The 25,051-nt window shown below is 45.4% G+C and overlaps 1 protein-coding gene across 7 annotated transcripts in view; it reads right to left on the bottom strand.

Annotated features, from left to right (window-relative positions):
• The window catches only part of SZT2 (SZT2 subunit of KICSTOR complex), an 804,663-nt gene that overhangs the window by 68,440 nt on the left and 711,172 nt on the right, over window positions 1-25,051 (bottom strand). For 5 of the 7 annotated variants that reach the window (XM_078659317.1, XM_078659363.1, XM_078659318.1 and 2 more), the window contains 2 exons: window positions 24,076-24,156; window positions 22,243-22,317 (listed from right to left, as the gene is read on the bottom strand). In XM_078659317.1, coding sequence (XP_078515443.1) covers window positions 22,243-22,317; window positions 24,076-24,156 — 156 coding nt within the window. Of the gene's footprint in view, window positions 1-5,943; window positions 6,010-22,242; window positions 22,318-24,075; window positions 24,157-25,051 lie in introns of all 7 variants that reach the window. The other 2 variants (XM_078659315.1, XM_078659316.1) reach the window with 1 other exon arrangement.

Here is a 25,051-nt window from a genome sequence, read left to right as displayed (position 1 = left end):
CGGCGTCAGTGTGTTCTGGGCGACGTTGCAGTTACTGGGACTGATTTATTTTCAGCGCTCACTGAAACCTCGAAACTGTGATAAAGTGATTTTCCCCGGGACCGCGGGATTTCGTGCCAGCAGAACCGGACACGCATCAAAGTCCTCTGCTATGTAGCAGCTTGCACAATCGTGTTTAAAATGAAGCAGCCATAAACACAAATACTCGATGAACAAGAAAAAGCTTTTATATTAAATGGAGACACACAATTGAGAAGTATTGTAAGTTTACCTTAACAAGCTGAAGGAGAGAGATGCTTATAAGGCTAAAAGATCTTTAACCCAAACAAACCAGTGAAAACGAAACCTAAGAGCCGCGCGCGTGAGCTTCTACCGTAGACAGCTCACGTCGCGCGGCTCTTAGGTTTCGTTTTCCTAAGCGCATGGCAGAGTCGCGCTCACACACACACATGCGCGCTCACGAGGTCAAATCCGAGAGCCACGACGGAAAGCGCGTGCACCTCCCCAGTCCCAGCGTGTGCACCTCCCACATTTACAAAAGTATACTAAAAGTATACACGAGGTCCCTTCGCTACGCTCGACCTAAAAAGCATTAGCAGTGCCCAAAGCAAATTCTCGCTGATCTGGGGCAGAACAAACAAAACAACTTCAAACAATTTTCCAGTAATGGGTACAATTGTGGGAGTAGAAAAGTCTAAAGAACATGCTGTAGCTCTCCTCTCCTTGAAACTGTTCAAGGGTGAGTCCGCTTTGGTGCCACAAAGGCAAAAGCCGTCAAATGACATCTCCATTAAGGATGCCTGGACATCCCTGCAGAAGACTGTAGACCTCATCTAAGGGGGGTGCAGTAGAGCCACACTGATTCCGATGGCACGTCCCAATCATTTGTGTCAAGTCCAGATCAGATTAAAAATGTAGCCACATCGCGGCGTCCTGAATAGCCTGAGTAAGGGGCAACTGAAGGTCTGCCAGAATGGCCTTTAAAATTTCTGCCATTGTGTACTGAAGTGCATGAGAGCAGAAGATGAGAAGGCAGCTGGCATTTACTTATCTCAGAGCAAGGTTTGTTGAGGAAACAAATCTGTTTACCAAATGTGGTTTGATGCAAAGTGGTAGGGAAGGTTTTGGAATTAACTTTACTGGTGGACGCCTGTAGCTCCAGCTTCTACGGCATCAAAGGCTGAGTACGAAAGGCAGTGGGCCCTAGGGGCAAGGTGATGGCAATGAGCAACTTGCCTGTTAACAGCCTGGTATGAATAAGGCTCAAAGAGTGTCTGTAAGGGTCTCATTAAATGGTAAATGGTGGTTTTGTGGGAGCCTGACCAGATTGCAAGACTTTCGTCATTGCTACTTCCATGGTTGGTAGCTATAAATCCAAAACTTCAACTGCTCTTCTCAAGGCCACATTGAAAGAGGCTCTCTCCTCCACAGCATGACCTGGGAGGAATCCATGGTCAGTGTCAGGTGTAAAGTATTCAGCACACTGGCATTATGAAGCTCTTCATACCAGTTTTCCTTGTTATATCTAGGGAACATAGTTGTACCCATCATCATTCATCGTTGTCTGAATCTGTGCTAAGCTCATCAAAAGGTCGATCGGAAGTTACCAGTAGTTCACTGGCTGCCACTGGGTAGCTTCCATTGTGATAATTGCCTGCCATCATTCTGGAGCATGTACATATGCCCACAAGTAAGCAATCTACATGGTTACCAGCTCTTTGAGGGCTCGAAAGCTGACAGTGCTGGACGATTCAGCCTATCATCTTTTGAAAAATAAAATGTCCTTTTTCTGATTACTTTCTTGCCTCTCCTTGTCTTTCTTTTTTACTTGCTTTCATGTCTTTCTGCCCTTTCTCAATTTATCTTATCTTTCTTTCTTTCCCTACTTCTGTCTCTCTTTTTGTGCATTCTCTTCCAGTTTCTACCGCCTCCTTTTTTCATCTTATCTTTACTTTACGCTTACTATTTACCCTAATGTTTCTTTTTTCCCTCTTCCTACCTCTACTTTTCCTCTCTGCTTCTTTTCTTGGTTACTTTTTGTTTTCTTCTCTTTCATTCTTTTTTCTTTGCTTCTTTCCTTCACTTCTTTCATTCTTTTTCCTCCCCTGTCTTTCTTCCTTGTGCATATTTTCCTTCCTGCCTCCTATCTTGATCCATCTCTTTCTCCATTTCCTTTCTTTTATCCTATTTCTTTCCCTGCTGTTTCCTCTTCTTTACTCTTACTCTTACTTTCTTTTTCTGTCTTCACCTTTCCTATTATTTCTCCTTTTCTTGATCTACTTAGTTATTGTATTTTCCCTTTCTTCTCCTCTCCTCCTCCTCTTCTCCTCTATCAGAGTTCTATTCTCTTTGTTTCTTTCTTCTACTCCTTATTACCCTTTCTAATTTTTCCTTTCCTTATTTTCGACCTTTTTCTCTCTTTTGCTTTCTTTTTGTCTTTCTCTGTTGTGCTATTTTTTCTTTTTCCTTTGTCATTTTCTTTCTGTTCTTTTTACTGTTTCTTCCTTTCATGTTCTTCTTAATTTCTCTTTCTTCCTTCTGCTTTCTTTCTTTTGCTCTTTACTCTGTTTATTATTCTTTTCTGTATTCTTCCTTTTTCCTTTGACCTTTCTTTCCCTGTTTTTCTCTGCTTTTTGCTTTATTTTTCGCTTTTTCTATCATGTTTTCCTTTGTCTTTCTTCTTCCTCTTCACACTCCCCCTCCTTGATTTTTCACACTCTCTCTCTTTCTCCGTCTCTCTCGGTCCCTTTCATTGTCTCAAAAGCAAAAGGACGAAACTGATCCAAAGAGACCCTAAATGTAAACATTTTGATATACAGAACCTTTGCCATGAATGCTGGATTCTTCCTGCAGCAGGACTGGAGTGTTCTAGGGCCAGTGTTGAAGTTATGTGGTCTCTGTGTACATTTAATAAATTCGATATTAGGCAGTAGCTCACAATGGTTTTCAATTATCACAAGTAGCGCTCAATGTGGGAAAGGTTGTAGACCCCTGGTGTGAAGGTTATCCCACGTGGTAATGGCACAGTATCGGAATCAGAGGGGATGCCAGTGCAAGTCGACGCTAGGCGCCTCTTTGGATCAGGTAGTGTGTGGATTCAGCATGCATTCAAATAGCACTATGGGCTGTACATCCTTGCCTGGTGCGGAGGATGGTTCCAAAATCAAAGCCTGTACCGGATCTGATGTTGAACCATCTGCGGATCCAAGGGGCACAGGTGGCGCTGAAGACGGACCAGCCAGCGGACGTCAAACTGGAGGATGCTGCGGATCCTTGGGGCCCAAAACTGCACTAAAGGGAGCTGGTAAAATGCTAAATATATGCACATTGTCCACCCTGAAGGCCTGAACTTGCTGTAACAACGCCAACGGACCTGGAAATTCAGGGTGCATCAGGACCAAACTAGGAATCACCTCCAATGGAGATAGGGAGCAAGACTAGAAGGCGTGTTGATACTCTTGCATCCTACCTGAAGTTCCAGAGTGGCGGGAAAGGGAGGGTTTCAGCTTTGATTTCCTGTGCTTTTTCTTTGACTTGAAAATTGAGACCTCAATGACTATTGCAAGAACGACTTCGGAAGTGTGAACAGGGCCTTCCTTTCGACTTCAACTCGTTGTGGAGTGGAGTCTTCTATTGTTTGGTGATATGGAGTTTGGTCTCACAGTTCCATACGACCTTCAGGTTCATCTGGGCAGTTGCCGCTGGTCCTGGATTTGTGCACAAACCCAAGGCACCACAAAGAGACTTTGTGAGGGTCCATCATAGACACTAGTTTGCGATAGTTGCTGCATGGATTAAACCCTGTTGTTTTTTTTGGGTGTGCGGGGACTGAGGTGACATTTTGCCTTGCACAATGGTAACAGTTTGAAAAAAAGATGCTATCAAGACTAAGGAGAAGCTCTGGATCCACGTCTTAAGACATAAAAAGAAAGGAACTGGCATCAGCGTGTGTGGGTGGCATTTATAAGCGGCTCCACGTATTACTTCTTGAGTGGAACAGCTTTGGAGCAGAGCCACACAGTGCCACCCAACAGCAAGTGGGAGAACTGCTCTAAAAGTTTCCAGATTCAGTCTGATGCCGGGGGAATATTCACAAGGTGAGGATTCTGTGGCTAGAAGTATCATCAGAAACTGCAGTTCTGTTGGGAAGTATAAATCACAGCCTTGCTTAAGAGTCCTCTTAAAAGCTAGAATGGTGGCAAAATAGCAATTACCAATACCAGTGTCAAGCCATGGGCTAATAACTGTAAAACATCTTATACTGGAGCTGTGAGTTCAGAGCTGCAAGTCTATTTTAAGACCACTAGCCGAAAAAAAAAGAAATCACAGATCCCAGAATAGACTGCTTTAGTACATGGTCACGGAGGCTGAAACAAAAATCGCATACATTTTCTGGGACTTCATCTTTTCAGCTACCAGGCACTGGTGTTCAGGTTGGCTCCACTGGAGCCCAGGATTCTCCTCTCTACCAGAGAGAAATTCCCTTTTCTCCTGAGGATTCCTTGGAGGCTAAAATGTTAAGTTCAGCATTTACAGATAACACATTCTTCTAAACCAAACCTAGGTGATTAAAGTAAAAAAAAGCTTTGTACATTTTAGTTTTCTTAGATCCACCACACAAAGCACAACCACGAAAAAAGCAAACGGATTGGAAACTGACATCTCAACTTGTCCAGTCGGTCAGTGAATCCTCTGGAGACAAATGGCAAAGGTGATGGTAAAACACTAATACACCATTCCCTGGTGTAGGATCCACCAGTGAGGAAATCTACTCTGGGTGACTTGGGCCTCATTCAGCATGTCCTAGTCCTGGCCAGCACATCCTCCTTCCTGCGTAGATTGGAAGCCTTGATTGTCACTCCTTGCAGTAGAAAAAGACTGTGTGAGCCCAGCCATCCTGCACATGAGAATGCGCACACTCACAATCCTTGCATATCTGTTGTGTTGTGGACTTTGGTTACTGTCTTTTGAATTATAGGAAGAATGGCCTTAAAAGCCTTGTTGGTAACTCTCTGCATTAGAATGTATTGACGTGGCCAAAGACCAGGACAGCTGGAATAAAAAATGTCAGGCACTATACAAACACGATGCCCTGCATGACCAGTCAACCCTTTTAATTCTGTGCTCCCATAAAGAAGGATAAAGTAGCCGAGGCTGCAGCTCTCTGGTACAAACAAAGGCTCTAGAGAAGCTAGATCAATGTTAAGTGACTTGAGTTGTGATTTTTCTGCATCAGCATTTAACAGTTTCTTTGAATCTGATGAGATTCAATATGCCAAAGACAGGGATCCACTCCAGGGCTTGGACGCATTCCCACACTTCAGTATCGACTCTACCGCATTGCACACATACATTCCAATACTTTCCTAACAAGATCACACATTTCATTACTGGCCTGAAAAGATCTAATCCATGAATGCACAGCACACATACATTTTTATTCCAAATTAACCTCTACACATTAAATAAATTACCACCGACAACAGCATCAGAGACAATTAACACTGACCTAACAATGATTCACACACATTCCACCCAGAATGAAGCAAGCAAAACACCCAATGTGCAACCCTTAAAGCACCACGACAGAGAAAAGAGGGGCGCAGTTCGAGTTTAAGAAACACTATACATTGTGGATAGGATATACAAAGGTGATTTGCAATATGCTTAGTGCCCTAGCCAAAAAATTGAAAAAGACAATAGAGAAAATAGGCCCAGAGATAGGAAACCGTATCCCAAAAGTAGCTTTTGTCAATGGTTACGGGCACCAGAAAAGGGAACAGAAAAGCGCTGAATATTTGAGAAATTTAAAGAAAGTGTTGGAGTAAGGCATCCAAGTGGAGGTAGAAAGAACAAGACAAACACCGGGTGCCACCAGTAACTGCAATAGTGTGATGGCAGCAAGTGAACAAGGCAGACATAGCTTGCAGAAGGGGGACATACCGCAGACTCTGAGACGGAACTGGTTTCGGAGAGGCTCTTGGTACGAGCTCGAGAAGTGAGAGAGCCCTGATGGAGAAAGAAGATGCAAAAGGAATGGAAAAACAGAAAACACATTCACGAAATATCGAACAAATGCCTCTTCTCTCTGACATGATGGGTGAGTGAGTTTCTTCTGGACACAGCCTTGAAGAGCACAGTGCAAGAAAAGGTCTTCTTACAGTAGGCTGGTCCTGAGCTGCATTAGCACAGGTAAGAAAACAAAGCTTGAAACAGGTGACATGTGCCTCAGCCTTGTGCAGAACATTGCTCAACACCCTGTGCATAGCTGCCAAGGTTTCAGATTGCTGTGTATGACATTTTCATAATTTCAGTGTAATTATGAGTGACATTTCAATGCCCATGAGTAATACTTTCTCGTGAGCAAACTCAAGGAATGAAGACAAGGAAAACATATAAATATCAGAAATTACACCCATGTGAGCAACAAGAAACTCTAAGAAGATCTTAAAATTGCTGCAAAGCACCAGAAATGGAATAGCACTAACCTAGAGCCCTTTTAACCTGATCGTACTGTTAAAGTATAACCATGATATTAAACAAGTCTTTCAAAGGCAATACTTTGTTAAAGTTCTGTGCACAATCAATGTCTGTTTCGTGGTTGTGTATTATGTCAAAGTGTTTTGAAACATGATCTTATCGAACTCCAAATTGTTTTCTATTTTGTCATATCAGTACTGGAAAAGCTGCACTTACTTGTGAGTGCTGTATGAAATCAGTGCATGTCTCGCGAGAGAATCTCTCAGTGTGAGGTCACTGTGGTGGGCCCAGTTTGAATATACCGCTATACTCCACAGCAAAATATATAGTGTATACACAGAGCCCAGTGCCACTGGACAATGCAACAGATTATATCAGTGTCTGGTTGGAGGAGGCTACTACACGAGACTGCTGATTGTAGCATGATTCTAAACAAAATAACCCCACTCCTCTTTTTCTTTAAAAATGCATGCCTGTCAGGTTAAAATACACATCTCATTTGTAATTTAAATCTTTCAATATTTCAATGAGGACTTACCAAAACACCCTACAGCCCTAAAAGTAAAAGTCATTGAAATTGGACTACTGCCGCTGCCGACAGCATAAGCAATGGCATTGGGCAAGCCTCAGGCTGGCTGAGGCACGCAGTCACATAAGTCACAGCTGGTAGCCATGGCTCTGTAATGTCATTTCAAAAAGAGGTGGTTAACCCTAAAAAGTTATCCCGAAGTAAGTGGTCCGCGACCTGGTCGTGTATGGCCCTAGTGTCACTTTGATCATCTCAAATATTAACCGCATGCGTGCGGCGGCTTTTCTCACGCTGGGCGGCTTTTTTTTAAAAGCCGCGTTACATGACGAGCTCACCTCGTCATGAGCATGGAAGGGGTTAAGGTATCCATGCGCTAGAAGTAACATTATTCACTTCCCTGGAAGCACGTAAATACCACCATAACGCCTCTTTTTCCATTTGGTTATTGCAGTTTCCAATTGTGACGCTCATTTGGAAGCCCCTTTCCCGGCACAGCCCTCTGTCCTTGGCCGTCTTAAATCGCCTGTATCACTTACTGCATATTTACGCTCTGGATTGGTTAATCGCCCGACCATCAGTTCCAGGTAAACAAGTACGTTTCCATCTTCCTCTTGTCCCAACAGGGAAATTTAAGAAGTCAAGCTGACAACTTTTAATTTGAATGTTGGCTCGGTAGTCTGACAAATCTTGTCACTGCATTACTCTTCATCGGTTCACCCACCCACCAAAGTTATCCTAGCTCCATATATATATTCGCATGACTAGAAATAAAGTATCATCTACAGGGCAGTCTAAATACAGGCAGAAGTATCCATATCAAGCCATTATCTGTACAGATTAACTATAGAATTTTAAACATCCTTTCACATTACAAATGACAAGAAGTCTGTTGTCCCTACAGTAAAGTCTAAAGTTAAATTGTGTCCACATCATGTGCATATTTTCCATGCCGGTCCCCCACTCCCAAATGGTTAACTACAGTTTTTAATATACAGGTCATACTTTGAATACCGCCCTGGCCTTTCTCTTTGAAGTACACCGACTTGACATACCATTTATTTATTGTAAGTTCTAGTAACTTCTATTCTTCTTTTTCCACACTAAGGGTGACTCATTCTCTTCACATTAAAATTTTCTTTAATCCTCTTTGGTGATTGTCACCACTGATTTCTTCTTGACCTGGTCATCTGCATTAGCCTTTTTTGTAACTCTTTTGGCAATGTTTGAGTATTCTCTTTTACCTTAGAATCTTTGAACTCAGTGTAATTTTAATAAAATTTAATCAAGTGATGTTTATGAAAAACTTTGTGTATTCTTTTTGATCATCTTTATAGGAAAATTATTTGTGGCACTCCTGATGAAGGCACCCCTTGTGCCGAAACACGCGTTGAGAACTTTCATCACACAGCCACGCTATATCAGTTTTTGTCTTTACATTATTGTTAATAATAGATGCATGTTTATTCTCTAGATGTTTGTGTAATTTCATTGTTCAGATCCAAAGGTTTATCAAACTAAACAAGTTAAACAATGAATACATCGTATCTGATCTGCAATGTACCTATTTGTATCCAGATTTTTTCTTAAATGTCCATTTTTTATTATAAACACGAATAAAATGAATTTTTGTATGTTTTAAAGAATTGCTTCTCCTTTACACTGAGTTCTAATTATCTCTTTAGTCATGACGAAAACAAATTGATGTGATCTGTATCATTTGAACTGCCTAGGAAATTTTACTGCAACTGTGGCATGCCGCTATGTGCGCAGCCCCGGCGCAGCCAGCGACCCAGATGAGTTGCCTAAATGAGGCAACACACTCTAAACTCACAGACTAAAAGCCACAGCGGCGGACAGCACCAGGCATTCATTGGGGGGAAAGAGGCTGAGAGGCACGCACACACATAGCGCGGCAGCTGAGTGAGCCAGGGAGCTGTGTTATCTCAAGTACATTGCAGAAAGCGCTATAATAATATATGGCTAATTTTACTTTTAAGTCACTTTAACACTCTCCAGATGTGCACTGAGACAACTGACATTAAACGTACTTAAATTGCAAGGCAAGCTGCAGCCGGGCAATTTGTTTTAAGGCCGCACCACCTGTCTCCCCGGAGTAGTCCAGAACGCAATGAACGACTGGTCTCCCTCAGCAAATGGGCCGCCCGGCTGCATTCAAGAATCAGCAGCCGCTGCACTGTAGTGTACCTGGGCTCAAGCGGCAGATGCAGGGATTCAATTACCGCGCAGTTGTGAGAGCAGTGGTATTGTCATAGCCTGAGTCCCAAAATGTTAGCCACCCACTCGCGCCGCCACAGGGGGCGGCAGCAAAACATGACGTCCTGAGCAGCGGTCATAGCCTTTGGGCACTGCCTCTCCTGATACAGATCACTCAGTCAAAAGGTAATGCTGCGCCTGGGAATACTACTGATACACTGTAGCCAAGCTCAGCTTCAGCCAGCCTCCAAAGCCTGTAGTGAGCAGCGCCCTCATTACGGCGCCACTCCAGTTAATAGTTTCACAATCAGCATAGCAGATCACATCATCGCGAGCATCATATATTTGGCGTGTTAGCAGTCGTGATCATGCATAAGGTGCTTATTTCAGGATGGCCCAGGTCAGGTAGTGACTAAAGCGCCCCAGGGTTTGTCCGAGGAGCCTTGGGACAGATTAAAACACTTTCGGCCAGATGCCAAACGTCTGGTAAAAGTGTGCCCAGATTTCCAATGGCGCTCCGTTAACCATCTTGAATCTCACAAATTCCTAGAGATCTTATGATGGCTGCGGCAGCCCCTGTATAACTAAGAGACATGCCTAGACAATTACCGCTCGTCAATGCAGTCATCGGAGAACAAGCAGCTGTATCTTGGAGCAGTCCTGTTCTCGGACAAAACCTCTACAAATTCAGCACATTCACATTCCAGAGGACTGGGAGATCAGAGGCTCCAATCAAGGACATTCTACGGCAAGCAACTTTATATATTGCAAGAGAGTCTTGGCAAGGTATTTGCCTTAACACAATGTGAAGCAAAAGAGTGAAATGGCTAATGCACAGCTGCAGAATTTCTAGTTTATTTAAAGCCGGAGACTATTATATATTTGTTGATAGAAAGAGAGAGAGAGAGAGAAAGAAGACTCTGTAACATGGCGTGATTTTGGGGATTTGCTTTAAAGAAGATCTAAGAGGCAAATATATTGTGGTTAATAAGAAAATTAACTTTATCCGCGGACACAGGCATCCCAGAAGGAGCTCACTTATGCAAGAGAGCTCTGTTGCACCCTTCTTTCCAGAAAAGAGACAGAGATTAGATTGCGTGTGAACAGTCCACAAAGAGTTCTTAGGTTTATCTAACCCAGAGAGTTTACTCCACCCCAGTTTGGACCCAGCCATATGCAAATCAGTCTTGACCCCTGTGCCCCATGGGAACAGTCCAGACCGAACTGGTCCCTTGCTCACTGTGCCACTGGATTCAAGCTGAGGAAGGGTGACACAGGGTCAAGACTGATTTGCATATGGCTGGGTCCAAACTGGGGTGGTGTAGTGGGCAAAAGAACGATGGATTTAACCCAGATCTTTTGACTGGGGGAGAGTGTTTGAATTCTCAGCATTCCGTCCATCATTTGTTTGCTGTAACACTTTTTGTCCTAAGTGGGATGGGTATGCCCAGACGTGGGTCCCTTGCTCACTGTGCCACTGGATTCAAACTAGCCTGGCTGAAGAAGGGGGACACACCCTGAAAGCGGTCCTAGGATGCTTGTTTCCAGTCCAGGGAGGACTGACTTGGCAGTTCGGTCTGAACTGTTCCCATGGGGCACAGGGTCAAGACTGATTTGCATATGGCTGGGTCGAAACTGGGGTGGCGTAGTGGGCAAAAGAATGATGTATTTAACCCAGATCTTTTGACTGGGGGAGAATGTTTGCATTGTCAGTATTCCGTCCATCATTTGTTTGCTAGAACACATGCATAGACTATACACCAGTTATCTCCCAAAGCGGTGGCTAACCTGAATCTGTTGCAGTGGTCTGAAATAGTGCACGTAAAACTGTCTGGCCTACTCTAGCGTGTTGTCTTGCCAACACATCTACACAATAGTGTTTTGTGAATGTGTGAGGTGTAGACCATGTTGGAGCTTTGCATATGTCATCTAAGGGTATATTTCCGAAGAATGCCATAGAAGCCCAAAGTTTGTGTGTAGAATGGGCTCTAGGGGGAACTGTCAATGTTCATTTAGCTTTTGCGTAGCAGATTTGAATGCACTGAACTATCACCTTGCAATTCCTGATTTTGATATGGGATTGCCTTTGTGTGGTGGAGCAAAAGCGACAAAAAGTTGATTTGTGTTATGGAAAGGTTTTGTCCTTTCTATGTAATACAGCAATGCTCTCTTTACATCTAGTATGTGTAGAGCACGTTCTGCTACTGAATCTGGTTGAGGGAAGAACACAGGTAACTCAACAGATTGTTTGATGTGAAAAGCAGAAATGACTTTAGGGAGGAATTTAGGATTATTCAGAAGAACCACTTTATTTTGGTGCATTTGTAAAAAAATTTCTTCTATAGTTCGTGCCTGACACTCATGCCTGAAACTAACCCACTCTTCTAAGTGCTGTGATAGCCACCAAGAAAGTAGTTTTCCATGTGAGAAATTGCAGTTCACATTTGTGCAATGGCTCAAAGGGTGGACCTATTAGTCTGGTGAGGACAATGTTGAGATTCCATATTGGGGTGAATGTATGACATTGTTCTACATTCTGTCCATCAACTGTGTTTTTTGCAATTTTCACCCCGAGTGGGCTGGGTATGCTCAGACGTGAGTCCCAGGCTCTCCACACCACTGGAGTCAAGCTATCCAGGCTGATGAAGGCTGATAGCCAGAAACCGGTCCTTGGATGCTTGATTCCGGTCTGGGAAAGACATGGCTTGGTAGTTCGGACTGGACTGTTCCCATGAGGCACAGGGTCAGAGCTGATTTGCATATAGCCAGTGTCTAACCCAGGGTGGTGTGGAGTGCAAAAAAACGATGGATTTAGGCCCAGATCCTTGTACTGGGGTGAATGTATGACATTGTTCTACATTCTGTCCATCAACTGTGTTTTTTGCAATTTTCACCCCAAGTGGGCTGGGTATGCTCAGACGTGAGTCCCAGGCTCTCCACACCACTGGAGTCAAGCTATCCAGGCTGATGAAGGCTGATAGCCAGAAACCGGTCCTTGGATGCTTGATTCCCGTCTGGGAAAGACATGGCTTGGTAGTTCGGACTGGACTGTTCCCATGAGGCACAGGGTCAGAGCTGATTTGCATATAGCCAGTGTCTAACCCAGGGTGGTGTGGAGTGCAAAAAAACGATGGATTTAGGCCCAGATCCTTGTACTGGGGTGAATGTATGACATTGTTCTACATTCTGTCCATCAACTGTGTTTTTTGCAATTTTCACCCCGAGTGGGCTGGGTATGCTCAGACGTGAGTCCCAGGCTCTCCACACCACTGGAGTCAAGCTATCCAGGCTGATAGCCAGAAACCGGTCCTTGGATGCTTGATTCCGGTCTGGGAAAGACATGGCTTGGTAGTTCGGACTGGACTGTTCCCATGAGGCACAGGGTCAGAGCTGATTTGCATATAGCCAGTGTCTAACCCAGGGTGGTGTGGAGTGCAAAAAAACGATGGATTTAGGCCCAGATCCTTGTACTGGGGTGAATGTATGACATTGTTCTACATTCTGTCCATCAACTGTGTTTTTTGCGAGATTCCATATTGAAGCAGGTGGACGTCTCGGGGGGGAAAAACCCTTTTGAGTCCTTCCATAAACACTTTAATGTAAGGTAATCTAGAGAGATAGATGTCTATTTTGCAGGTATGCATCTACTGCAGCTAGATGTATACATACGGACGTGTATGCTAAATTGGAACGTTGTAGATGTAACAAATAGCATATAATGTTTTGGAGAGAAGTATCAAGCGGGTTGTTGTGGTTGTTATTACAGTGAATCACAAACAACTCCCCTTTGCTGCATAGCAGGCGCTTGTGGTAGGATGTCTAGCTTCCTTGATAATATTCGTAAAGTCTGGCGGTAGATTAAGATAGCCTAACTCAAGGACTTCAGGTGCCAGATCGCCAGATTGAATTGACTGGGGTCTGGGTGTCTTACGTCTCCATGGCTCTGTGTGAGGAGACTGGGTGTAAGACGTGGCTTTTGATAAGGAACTACTGAGAGCTCCAACAGGGTTGTGAACCATGGTTGACGTGCCCATGTGGGAGCAACGAGGATTAGTGCCAAGGACACATGGTTGAGATTCTGAACCACTAATAGAATGAGTGGGAGAGGCGAAAAAGCGTAAGCAAATATCCCTGGCCAGTTCATCCTTAGTGCATTGCCTTTGGACAATGGCTGTGGATACATGGACGCGAAGTTTGGGCATTTAGGTGAGTGGTGAACAGGTCTATGTCTGGAAAGCCCCACATTTGAAAGAATGGAAGGAGACCTTGAGGGTGTAGTTCCCAAACGTGGACTTGCTGTGTCTGACGACTTAGCAGATCTGCCATCTGATTGTCTAGTCCTGGGAGGTGTTCTGCTAGGAGATCGATTTTGTGATGAATAGCCCGCCTCCAGATGTCCTGGGTTAGATGGTACAGTTGGAGGGAGTGTGTTCCCCCCTGTTTTTGTATGTAATACATAGCTGTCATATTGTCGGTACGGATCAGGACAGCTTTGCCAGCCACATGGGTTTGAAAGGATTTTTTTGATTGCTAGAAATATGTCCTTGAGCTCTAAATGGTTGATGTGGAGCAACTTTTGTCGATGACTCCACAAGCCTCATATTGTGTGTTGCTGTAGATGAGCACCCCAGCCAGTTAGAGACACGTCCGCTGTTAGTACGGTCTGTGGAACCGGGTCTAAGAAGGGCCATCCTTTTGACAGATTTTGCGTGTTCCACCACTGCAGAGAGCGATGAGTACTGCCGCTTACCAACACTAGATCTGTTAATAAACAGTGGGACTGGTTCCACTGACTGGCCAAGCATTCCTGAAGCGGACGTATGTGGAGCCTGGCATACGGGACGATCATGATGTAAGATGCCATCATCCCCAGCAGTTGCAATTAAGCCAGACCTGGAAGAGATTGATTGGGTTGAAACTGGAGAACCAAAGCCTGAATGTTGAGAACTCTGGCTATGCTGGGAAACGCCAGAGCCTTTTGAGTATCTAAAGTAGCTCCTAGGTAGTTCTAACTAATGGCTGGCTGAAGATGTGACTTTGGCACATTGACTGTGAACCCTAGTTGATGCAGTAACTTGATGGTTAAGGAAGTGTATTTGAGACACTGTTGGTAAGTGCTGGCTTTGATGAGCCAGTCGTCTAAGTATGGGAAGACATGGATGCATTGTCTCCTGAGATAAGCGGCTACTACCGCCAGACATTTTGTGAAGACTCTGGGGCAGTGTTGACTCTGAATGGGAGTCCCTTGAACTGGTAATGTAGGCCGGCTAACATAAACCTGAGAAATTTGCGATGAGCAGGGTGGATTGGAATATAAAAGTAGGCGTCCTTTAAGTCTAGAGTAGACAGAAAGTCGCCCTTTTGCAAAAGAGGCAGTACCTGTTCAAGTGTTACCATGTGAAATGGTCTGATTGTATGTAAGAATTGAGTTCTCTGAGATCGAAGATTGGTCTGAGAGACCCGTCCTTTTTTGGTATTAGGAAGTAAAAAGAGTACACGCCCGACCCTTCGTGTTGTAGCGGTACGGGCTCGATAGCTCCTTTCAAAAGTCGAGACTGTACCTCTTGTTTGAGGAGGTGTAGATGATCCTGTGAGAGTTTGTGTGACTTTGGAGGAATGTTGATGAACTCCAGGCAGTAACCAGAACGGATAAATTGCAAAACCCATTTGTCTGTTGTTATTGACTGCCAAGCTGTTAAGAAATTTGACAGTCTTTCCCCGACAGGTGTTAGGTTGTCGGGGGAAGGAGAGGCGAGTCACTGTTTTGTATTGGAGGGGGAGGTGCATGTGTTTGAACTTCTACCTCTTCAATTAGCGTTATTTCCTCTGTACCCTCCTCGGAAATAGTTCTTAGAGCCAGAGGGTTTATTATTACCCTTATAGGCGGAGGTATTTTCTGAGGAAGAATTCTTGGAACTCGCTTGATAGAAAGAGCGCCGTAAGAAACTATGCCTTGTGGTGACTGAAGCACCCCCATGGATTTGGCCACTTCAGTGTCTTTCTACATCTTTTCCAGTGAAGAGTCTACTGCTGGGCCAAAAAGGTGATGCTTATCAAAAGGTGTGTTTAATATGGAGGTTGGACCTTGGGTTTGAATCCAGAGATACGTAGCCAGGCGTGCTTTCTTAAAAGAACACTGTTACTGACTGCTCTGGCAGCTGTGTCTGCAGCATCGAGGTAGCACCTGCTCCCATTCCCAGCAAAGGTAATGGAGAAAATCGTCAATATGCAACTGAACCGCCACCTCGAAGACAACAACATCCTGGACCCTTCCCAGTCAGGATTCAGACGAAACCACAGCACCGAGACAGCCTTCATCGCCGCTACAGACGACATCAGGCGCCAACTAGACAACGGCGAAACTTCAGCCCTCATCCTCCTGGACCTGTCGGCCGCCTTCGACACAGTCTGCCATCGTACTCTACAGACACGTCTCCTAGAAGCCGGAATCCAAGAGAAGGCCCTCGACTGGACCACGTCCTTCCTCTCTGGCAGAACACAGAGCGTCCGCCTCCCACCCTTCCAATCCGAAGCCACCGACATCATCTGCGGCATCCCCCAGGGCTCATCACTCAGCCCGAAGCTGTTCAACGTCTACATGGGTCCCCTCGCACAAGTGGCCCGCCACTACGACTTCAACATCATCTCCTACGCCGACGACACCCAGCTCATCCTCTCCCTCACCAAGGACCCACACACCGCCAAAACCAACCTCCACGAGGGAATGAAGGCCGTCGCCGGCTGGATGCGGAGCAGCCGTTTGAAGCTGAACTCAGACAAGAAGGAGGTCCTCATCCTTGGACCCACCCCCTCAGCCTGGGACGACTCCTGGTGGCTGACTACTATGGGAACAGCACCAACACCCACCGACCATGCACGCAACCTAGGATTCATCCTCGACTCCTCCCTATCCATGTCCAAACAGGTCAACGCCGTCTCTTCCTCCTCCTTCAACACCCTCCGCATGCTCCGCAGGATCTACAAGTGGATCCCGATGGAAACAAGAAGAACGGTGACACATGCCCTCGTCAGCAGCAGACTAGACTATGGCAACGCACTCTACACAGGAATCCCAGCAAAACACCTACGACTACTACAACGCATCCAAAACGCCTCCGCCAGACTGATCGTCAACGTCCCCCGCTGCGACCACATCACCCCCCACCTGAGAAGCCTCCACTGGCTCCTCGTCGACAAGAGGATCATTTTCAAGCTCCTCACCCAAGCACAAAAAGCACTCCACAATGCCGGACCAGCCTACCTGAACAGCAGACTCAACTTCCACTCCCCCACCCGCCAGCTCCGCTCCGCCAGCCTCGCCCTCGCCGCTGTCCCCTGCATCCAACATGCAACCACTGGCGGCAGATCCTTCTCCTACCTCGCCGCCACGACCTGGAACACCCTTCCCACCCACATACGGCAGACCCAAGGCCTACTCGCCTTCAGAAAACTCCTCAAAACCTGGCTCTTCGAACAGTAGCATCACCCCTCTCCTCCCTCAACGCCTTGAGACCCTCACGGGTAAGTAGCGCGCTTTACAAGTAGTCTGATTGATTGATTGTTGGAAATAAGTTGACCCTCCCTTATCAAGTCTACAGCTTTAGATTTATGTTCTTGGGGTAGATATTGGAACAATTGTTCTATTTCATCCCAATGCGCATGTCCGTATCTAGCTAGCAATGCTTGTGTGTTGGATATGCACCAGACGTTTGCTGACTGAGATGCAATTATTTTCCCCGAACCATCAAGAAGGTTAGATTCCTTATCTGGGGGTGGAGCATCTCCTGTGGTTTGGGAGTTAGCACTCTTGCGTGTGTTAGACACTGCTAGTAAGTCCAACAATAATTGTCCCCTAATGTATGCTGGGTCAGATGGTGTTGACTTATATTTTTTGTCTACCCTAGGGGTAATGTATGTGCCCTGACAGGATCACTAAAGATATCATCCACTTTATTTGGTGACTTCGGGGCCTGCGGTTGTTTCGGCTCTTGGTTTAGGGGCTGGGTTTTTTGGATCCGAAGTGTGTTTCGGCTTGTTTCCCATTTTGGATTGGGGCTTTTAGGAGCCGGAAGGCTTTTTGGAAGGCTTTGGTGCCTAGCCAGAAGGCGGGGCATCGGAAGCGTGATCTCGGGGCCGACTGGGGCCTAAAGGCACAGGTTGGTGCTGAGCCTTCTTTTTGGGTTGAGGTGGATGTCGGAGCGAGGGAGTTTCTATACTCACAGTACGTTGTCCCTGTGGGATGTCATCATCCTGCTCCGAACCGTACTCGGAAACGGAGATCGGTTCCTGCTCTTCTTCAGCCCCGATAGCATCCTCAGCTTCTTCATCTGATTGAGGTCCGAAGAGGTCCGGAATGGAGGCTGTGCGTTCACTTTGTATTTCGAGGCGTCGAGCCCGACTGTCACGAAGTGTCTTCTTGGAGAGGAACGCTTTGCACATGTCACAGTTCTGTTCTCTGTGCTCAGGGGACAAGCACAGGTTACACTCTTCGTGTGAGTCGGTGCGCGGGTATTTTGCATGGCACCGAGGGCAGAATTTAAAGTGAGTTTGTTCCATCGACCGCTAGTCGAACTTTCCCGATTGAAAGAGTTTTAACCAGAAAATCCGACACGCGAAGAATAGTATACACGATCGGAAACAATACCGTCGAGGTTGAGTGTCTTGTGCACAGAGGGAAACCAGAGCGCAGTGAGTAACATCCGAACCCGGTGGCGGAAAAAAACAATCTAACAATGGAGTCGATGCCCAGGCGCACTATCACCGAAAGGAGGAGTCACCTACCCCATGACTAGAAAGACTTCTTCGAAGAAAACCAAAGTGCAAACATCCGGACCCAACACTAGATGGCGATCTGTGCATAGCATATGATCTACAGCTCATTTGCCTCTAACATATAAGGGAGTGTGAAGAGAATGGCAAAGTGAAGGTAGGAGAGATGCCTGTAGGAAAGATTTCATGTGACATGCTGGACATATACACACACTGCCTGTGTGATTGAAGTTACGGGAGAAAAGATGAGGACGTCTTCATTAATCCTCTACTTATAAGTTGGCTTATTCAGCAGACAGGAGATTGATTAGTTACAGACGTACAGTACTACATTGGAGGTTTTATTGGGATGAAATCCTGGATTTTACTAAGGTTAGCTTGGTTGGAGTCTAGCTCTATCTTACATCTAACAGAGAGGTGCTTACCCATCATGATGGTGCAATATTGTTCAGAATGTGCACCACATCTGGCAGAGGATGAGTTTCAGCCACCATGACACAGAGTGCTGGACATCCCCCAGACCAAACAATGCAGATGTACAGCCATGCCATGTCAAGCAGAGTGGGCGGTACCATACTATAATAATCAAATCCAGCAGAGTTGTTTGAGACTGGGCTGAACGGTCTTTTTTTAAAGGGCCTAGGAGTTTGAGTCTAACATCCAGTAAGAACTCGAGAATAATTCTTTATTGTTCCCTCTACCCAAATGGGTACCTTTCTTTCAATACCAAACAGAATATACAGAACATATAAATTATCTTTAACAACTGGGTTGCATCCTCTAGTGCAGTAGATTCATATACTGTACATTCTCCTGCCATCTAGAATTGGGTTTGAAATCTTACAAGTTTTTTTTCTGTAACAGGAGTTTAGGTTTCAAGCCGACTCTTATTCCCTCCCTTGAACTCGCAATGCACTAGGTCACAAATTCCATTTTCACCAGCATTGCTTTTTTCCCAGATTTAAGAATCTCAGCATCTTTGCACAGAAGTGAAGCACTACAATGTCTGTGCTGGGGAGAAATTTACAAGTACTAGAGTTCACATAATGACGACCATTTTCACATATATTAACCTGTTATTGCTTCCGAGGAGGTGGGTGTTGTGCTTGTGAACCTACATCACAACAAGCTGAATATTGTTTGCAGCTTGTGTAGCAGTAGATAATGTGTTTTGCATAGACTAAATAGCAGAACCCATACCCCTAATATGGTGGCTTGCGTGTAGAGATGGAAGACATAGAGAACAAAGTTTTAAAGTTAAGTCTGTCCGACTAAGGCTTGTTGTCGGTGTGCATGTCCAAACTGTAGTTGTAAGAAAATGTCTCTTTTTGCATGATCAATCCCCAGGTTTTTTGACTCAGAGCACTAAGGCCTGCTAACCAGACCTCGGCGCCCTAACCCTCAATTGTATGCTGAATTAGCTGTACCCAATTGGAAATGTTTTACTTGCATGTAAATCCATAGTAATGGTACTCTGGTTCCTGGGGATGTAAGTTATAGGGGTACCCCAGGGTTTGCAACTCCGAATATGCCACCCTGGAGGTCCCCCAAGTAAAACGAACCATCTAGTCTGCCACTGCAGTCTGATAGAGCAGTTGTGCACTGCTAGCCTGACTTTGCCATAGAAAGCAAAAATAAAGCCATCACTTCCCCTGGACATGTGTGTAAGTCATTCCTCTGGCAGGACTATCGAGTCCTAAAGGTAGGGTGCAACATATGACAGAAGCAGGACATGTACTTTAGATGTCCTGACAGTAAAACACGCAAAACAGTTTTGACTGTGGAAAGGATTGGTCGCCAAATAGGCGTGTACAGGATAACACACTGAGCCCTCAATGGTGATAACTCCTGAACGGTGCGAACAAAGTGGGCACCCCAAGGTATCAAACAACTTGTTATATTAAGCCTAACTTGTATCTCAAGTCGAAATTAATGTAATTTGTTGCAGTGTGCAGCTTTAGTTCTCAGGAAAGAGAACAATGAGGAATTGCAGGACAGGGTGGTGTCACCTTCCTCCTGCAGGAGCCACTTGGTGTTAGCCCCAAAAGGCAGGCTTCAAAGGAGAAGCCACCTTTTAAGGGCAGATGTTTAACACCAAGGCGAGGGCTACCCCTTTGTTTTAAGAGGTTAAGTAGGTTTTGCGAACAGTCCGAGGTGTCAATCCCTGAAATACAAGGCAGCACGGTCTTATTACTGGGTGTGATTTCCTTGGGCACCGACCGAGTCTGTCTCTACAGAGTTGAAGTCTTCAGGAGATATGGAAATAGGGTTCCAGTCCTGTTGATCTTTCTGAGGAATTGAGCGTCCTACCTCATTGTCATCATATCTAAGCCAGCAACATTCTCAGCCGCTATCAACCCAGGGACCCCAGACCCCCCCAGAACCCTCTCACCAAGTGGGATCTCTGTGGTCCCTCAGTAGACATGTTACAGATGTGATTTTGGTATGGCCCTGGATACTTGCTATTGCAAGAAGAGCAAAACTTAGAGTATTTTTAATAGCCTCCCAGCTGTACATCTGAGGTAGCTAGGAAGCCTGCTAGGTCATGAAGGTGCGTACGGTCAAAGAGGGCCCACTGGAGCTGTAAATCTGTGGTAGCTAGGAAGCTGCTAGGTCATGGAGGTGTGTACGGTGAAAGAGGGCCTACTGCAGCTGTAAATCTGTGGTAGCTAGGAAGCTGCTAGGTCATGAAGGTGCGTACGGTCAAAGAGGGCCTACTGCAGCTGTAAATCTGTGGTAGCTAGGAAGCTGCTAGGTCATAAAGGTGCGTACGGTCAAAGAGGGCCTACTGCAGCTGTAAATCTGTGGTAGCTAGGAAGCTGCTAGGTCATGAAGGTGTGTACGGTCAAAGAGGGCCTACTGCAGCTGTAAATCTGTGGTAGCTAGGAAGCTGCTAGGTCATGAAGGTGCGTACGGTCAAAGAGGGCCTACTGCAGCTGTAAATCTGTGGTAGCTAGGAAGCCTGCTAGGCCATGAAGGTGCGTACGGTCAAAGAGGGCCTACTGCAGCTGTAAATCTGTGGTAGCTAGGAAGCTGCTAGGTCCATGAAGGTGTGTACGGTCAAAGAGGGCCTACTGCAACTGTAAATCTGTGGTAGCTAGGAAGCTGCTAGGTCATGAAGGTGCGTACGGTAAAAGAGGGCCTGCTGCAGCTGTAAATCTGAGATTTCTAGGAAGCCTGCTAGGTCATGAAGGGGCATACGGTCAAAGAAGGTCTGCTGCAGCTATAAACCGAGGCAGCTAGCAAGCCTGCTTGGTCATGAAGGGGTGTACGGTCAAAGGGGGCCTGCTGCAGCTGTAAAACGAGTCAGCTAGCAAGCCTGCTTGGTCATGAAGGGGTGTACGGTCAAAGAAGGCCTGCTGCAGCTGTAAACCGAGGCAGCTAGGAAGCCTGCTAGGTCATGAAGGTGCGTACGGTCAAAGAGGGGTTGCCGCAGCTGTAAATCTGAGGTAGCTAGCAAGCCTGCTTGGTCATGAAGGAGTGTATGGTCAAAGAGGGCCTGCTGCAGCTGTAAATCTGAGGTAGCTAGGAAGCCTGCTAGGTCATGAAGGTGCGTATGGTCAAAGAGGACCTGCTACAGCTGTAAATCCAAGGCAGCTAGCACGCTTGCTAGGTCATGAAGGGGCATATAGTCAAACAGGGCCTACTGCAGCTGTAAATCTGAGATTGCTAGGAAGCCTGCTAGGTCATGAAGGGGCGTACGGTCAAAGAGGGCCTGCTGCAGCTGTAAACCGAGGCAGCTGGCAAGCCAGCTAGGTCATGAAGGGGCATACAGTCAAAGAGGGCCTACTGCAGCTGTAAATCTGAGATTGCTAGGAAGCCTGCTCGGTCATGAAGGGGCGTACGGTCAAAGAAGGCCTGATGCAGCTGTACAACTACAGAACCAGCGATATTGCTTGTTCATGAAGGAACATAGTGTCAGAGGGTACTGTGGAACTGTACATCTCAGGGAGTCTGAAATCATTCTAGTACATGAAGGGACATCCTGTTAGCTAAGGCATGCTGTAGATGTACATTTGAGAGAGCAAGCCCTACTAATATTGTACATGTAGGGACATACTTCCTGAGGGGGATGCAGCAGAAGTACGAATGAGGGAGACATCAATGAAGCCAGCTCCTAAAGGAACATATTGTTGGTTGTGGATCTCTGGGAGACTCATTACTGCTAAATCAGGAAAGGACATACAGTCACAGAGGGCATACTAATGCATCAATCTAACTTGAAACTGAACTCATCAAGACATCATTACCTGAGAGTTGACAGACTGCCCCATTGGGATACGAGAGCATTCCAGCGCATACTGCTTCACACAGAAATAGCAGCCCTACAGCAGAAGAGAGAAGCGAACATTCCAATGATTTTTTTTGTTGCATTAAGTATTTTTCCAAAGGAGTTCTGCTGAGCATTTATTGCTTATAAACTAATAGAGGGGTCATATGCCACTTGAAGGCTCACCTCTAAGGAAAGAAATTTCGTTAGGAAGTTCAAAAATATTCCCTTAATGGAGAGCTGCAACTCAACTCAACCAGATTGCTATACTTCCCTTTTCATATCCTCGACTATGGCTATGCCATGGGAGTCCTCTCCTTTGGTTGCTAAAATAAAAGCGATGTTCGGATCAGAGCTCAACATCTACTAAAGTTCCTGAGTGACATTACCAATATTCAATGGCCAATGATCTAGAGAATTCCTTTTCGGCCCTAAGTATCTAAAAATTAGTGAATGACATCCTGAATGTAGGAAAACTTCCAGTAATGCAGGGTTTGAACAACTACCCAATGACATAAAGGAAACAGATAAGAAATGCAATGACACATTGATGTAGGGTATGTATACAAATGCAGAGTGTTCAAACAACAGCCCAGCAATAGACATGAGCAACAAATCACCACACCAGGCAAGAGCAACACTGCCAAAGACCAATATAGCCAGGCACAAACAACACAATAACATCCTGGATGAACAATAACATGTAAGATGGATGTTGCAGTAAAAAACAGCACAGGTGATGTGATAGATACAGAGGAGGAAGACAATACTCCAGTGAGGGTATGAAAACACTACAGCAACAAAAGAAGTACGCAAAACTTCGCCAACAGGCACAGGTTACACGATAACAGGAATGAGTAAGACTGAGAATGGTTAACAACCCAATGCCAGCCTCGACCACCCAAGGAAAAGGCAACATCCCAATGCCACAGGAGAATGACAACCATGCTACAACAGCAGCAAAGGCACAACGAATATAAAGGGATCAAAAGGGTAAACCTTACTGCCAAAGGTAGAACACAGAAACCCATCACAGGCTTGTCCTACATCAACCTGCCTTTTCTTCATCAATCTCTTCCTTTAACATCTTTATACCCCTTTAACGCTTAGACAGAGAGGTGCAAGAGAGAGATCAAAATAGTATACAGGGCAGGAAAAAAGGTATGCATGAAATGGCTCAAAATGTCTCACTCTGTCCTACTCTCCTTGCTCTGACTTGTGTCATTAGGTTCAAGTTTCAAAATTCACCCACTGTCCAATCAGAGAGAAAAATGAAGGAGCTCCAAGTTAAAATAAATAACTTATTTATTGCACTCACTTTTTACCCTCCCCCCCCCTTTTTCTTCCAAAGCTCTTCCAGACATATCTACATTTATAATCCTCCATATCTTCAAAGGAGAGGAACATGTTACATCATGAAAGTGCTGGAGAACTTTACTGTGCATGCTAGAGAGGCTGGTGCATCCTCTACTTGCTATGACCTCCAAGCCTTACAGCCCTTTGCTGGCCTTTCTTCCTCCCATCCCTCTCCTGGCCAGAGGTATCACACTCCACATCATTTACCCCACATGTGAGGACAGGAGTAGGCTGAGCAGACGGTCCTGTAGTCCCTTGTCTGCCCTCAAATTCTGTTCACTTTTGCAAAAAAAGGAAAAGCCAGGCCCATGTTTAATAATATTTAACATAACCCTTTTTAGGAGTTTTTACCAAGGTGCATCTCTCCATAAGTAGTCGAGTGACTCTTACAGAGAGTATTCAGCAGAAACGTGTGGGTGTGACCTTCACATCTCCGGGGAGCACAGTTTCTACTCACCTGGAAGGCCAGCTCCATGAGAACAATCCCGCCCGGCAGAGCTCTCTGGAGATGGTAGGTGGTGATGGAGGGGCCCGCATTCTGCAGAGGAGACAGAACCAAACTTAGAGACGGGATCTCATAACAATGACAGGTGGGGGTGAAGACTGTCTGAAACAACTGATTTAAGGACAAGAATGACAAAGAGTACCGAGAAGCAATACAAAATAAAGCAGAGCAGAAATGCATGATAGAACAGTGCGAGCGAACAAAGGGGGCAAAATGAGGACTATTTTGGAAAAGAGGCACAAGTGCAAGAAAACCAACTAATAAAAGTCATTCAACAAAGAAGCAAGTATGCTTGAGAGCACAAAGGCAAAACAGAAACATCACAAAACATTAAGAAAGTAGACAAATAGGAGAGGAATGTACTGTCTCGCTCTGATGTACTTCGGGATCAAGTTCGCGCTATATAAAACTTTATAAATAAATAAGACGGTTGATGTTATATGGTATTTTGTAAGCAACCTCTATCTTCAGATTTCCCGCCTTTAGAATCGATACCAAAACAGCACCTCACAAAGATGTAGGGTCTGTGGAGTGTACTTAAATCAAAAAGCTCTGCAAAATCAGGAATGTGATGTGCTTTTCACACCGGACCAGACTGTAAAGGCAGTAATGCTTCATTATTATAGCCAACAATGCCCAAGTCGCAGCTAGGCAAGGTATCCCCTGTAGTGGCTGATGAAATAAATGTGGTGGGGCAGGGGGAGCCAGCACAGAAGGGTGCAGGGGTGCGGGATCAGCGCTAAAGGGGGCTAAGATAATTAAAAAAAAGAAAACTTACCAGCCAGTCTTCCGCTCGCCGCGCTGTTCTCTGACCTTCTTTTGGCACAGGCTTTTTGGCCTGGGCATAGCAAATTTTGATGCAAAGGACTATTCACCTCAGCAGGCCTCTTCTACACAGCTTTCCCCTCCGGCACTTCAAGAAACTCCA

This window comes from Lissotriton helveticus, chromosome 1_1 (assembly GCF_964261635.1).
Source record: "Lissotriton helveticus chromosome 1_1, aLisHel1.1, whole genome shotgun sequence".
In the NCBI taxonomy this organism is placed as follows: Eukaryota; Metazoa; Chordata; class Amphibia; order Caudata; family Salamandridae; genus Lissotriton; species Lissotriton helveticus.
The sequence above is the reverse complement of the archived record's forward strand: the minus strand, read 5'-3'. Positions and strand labels throughout refer to the sequence as shown.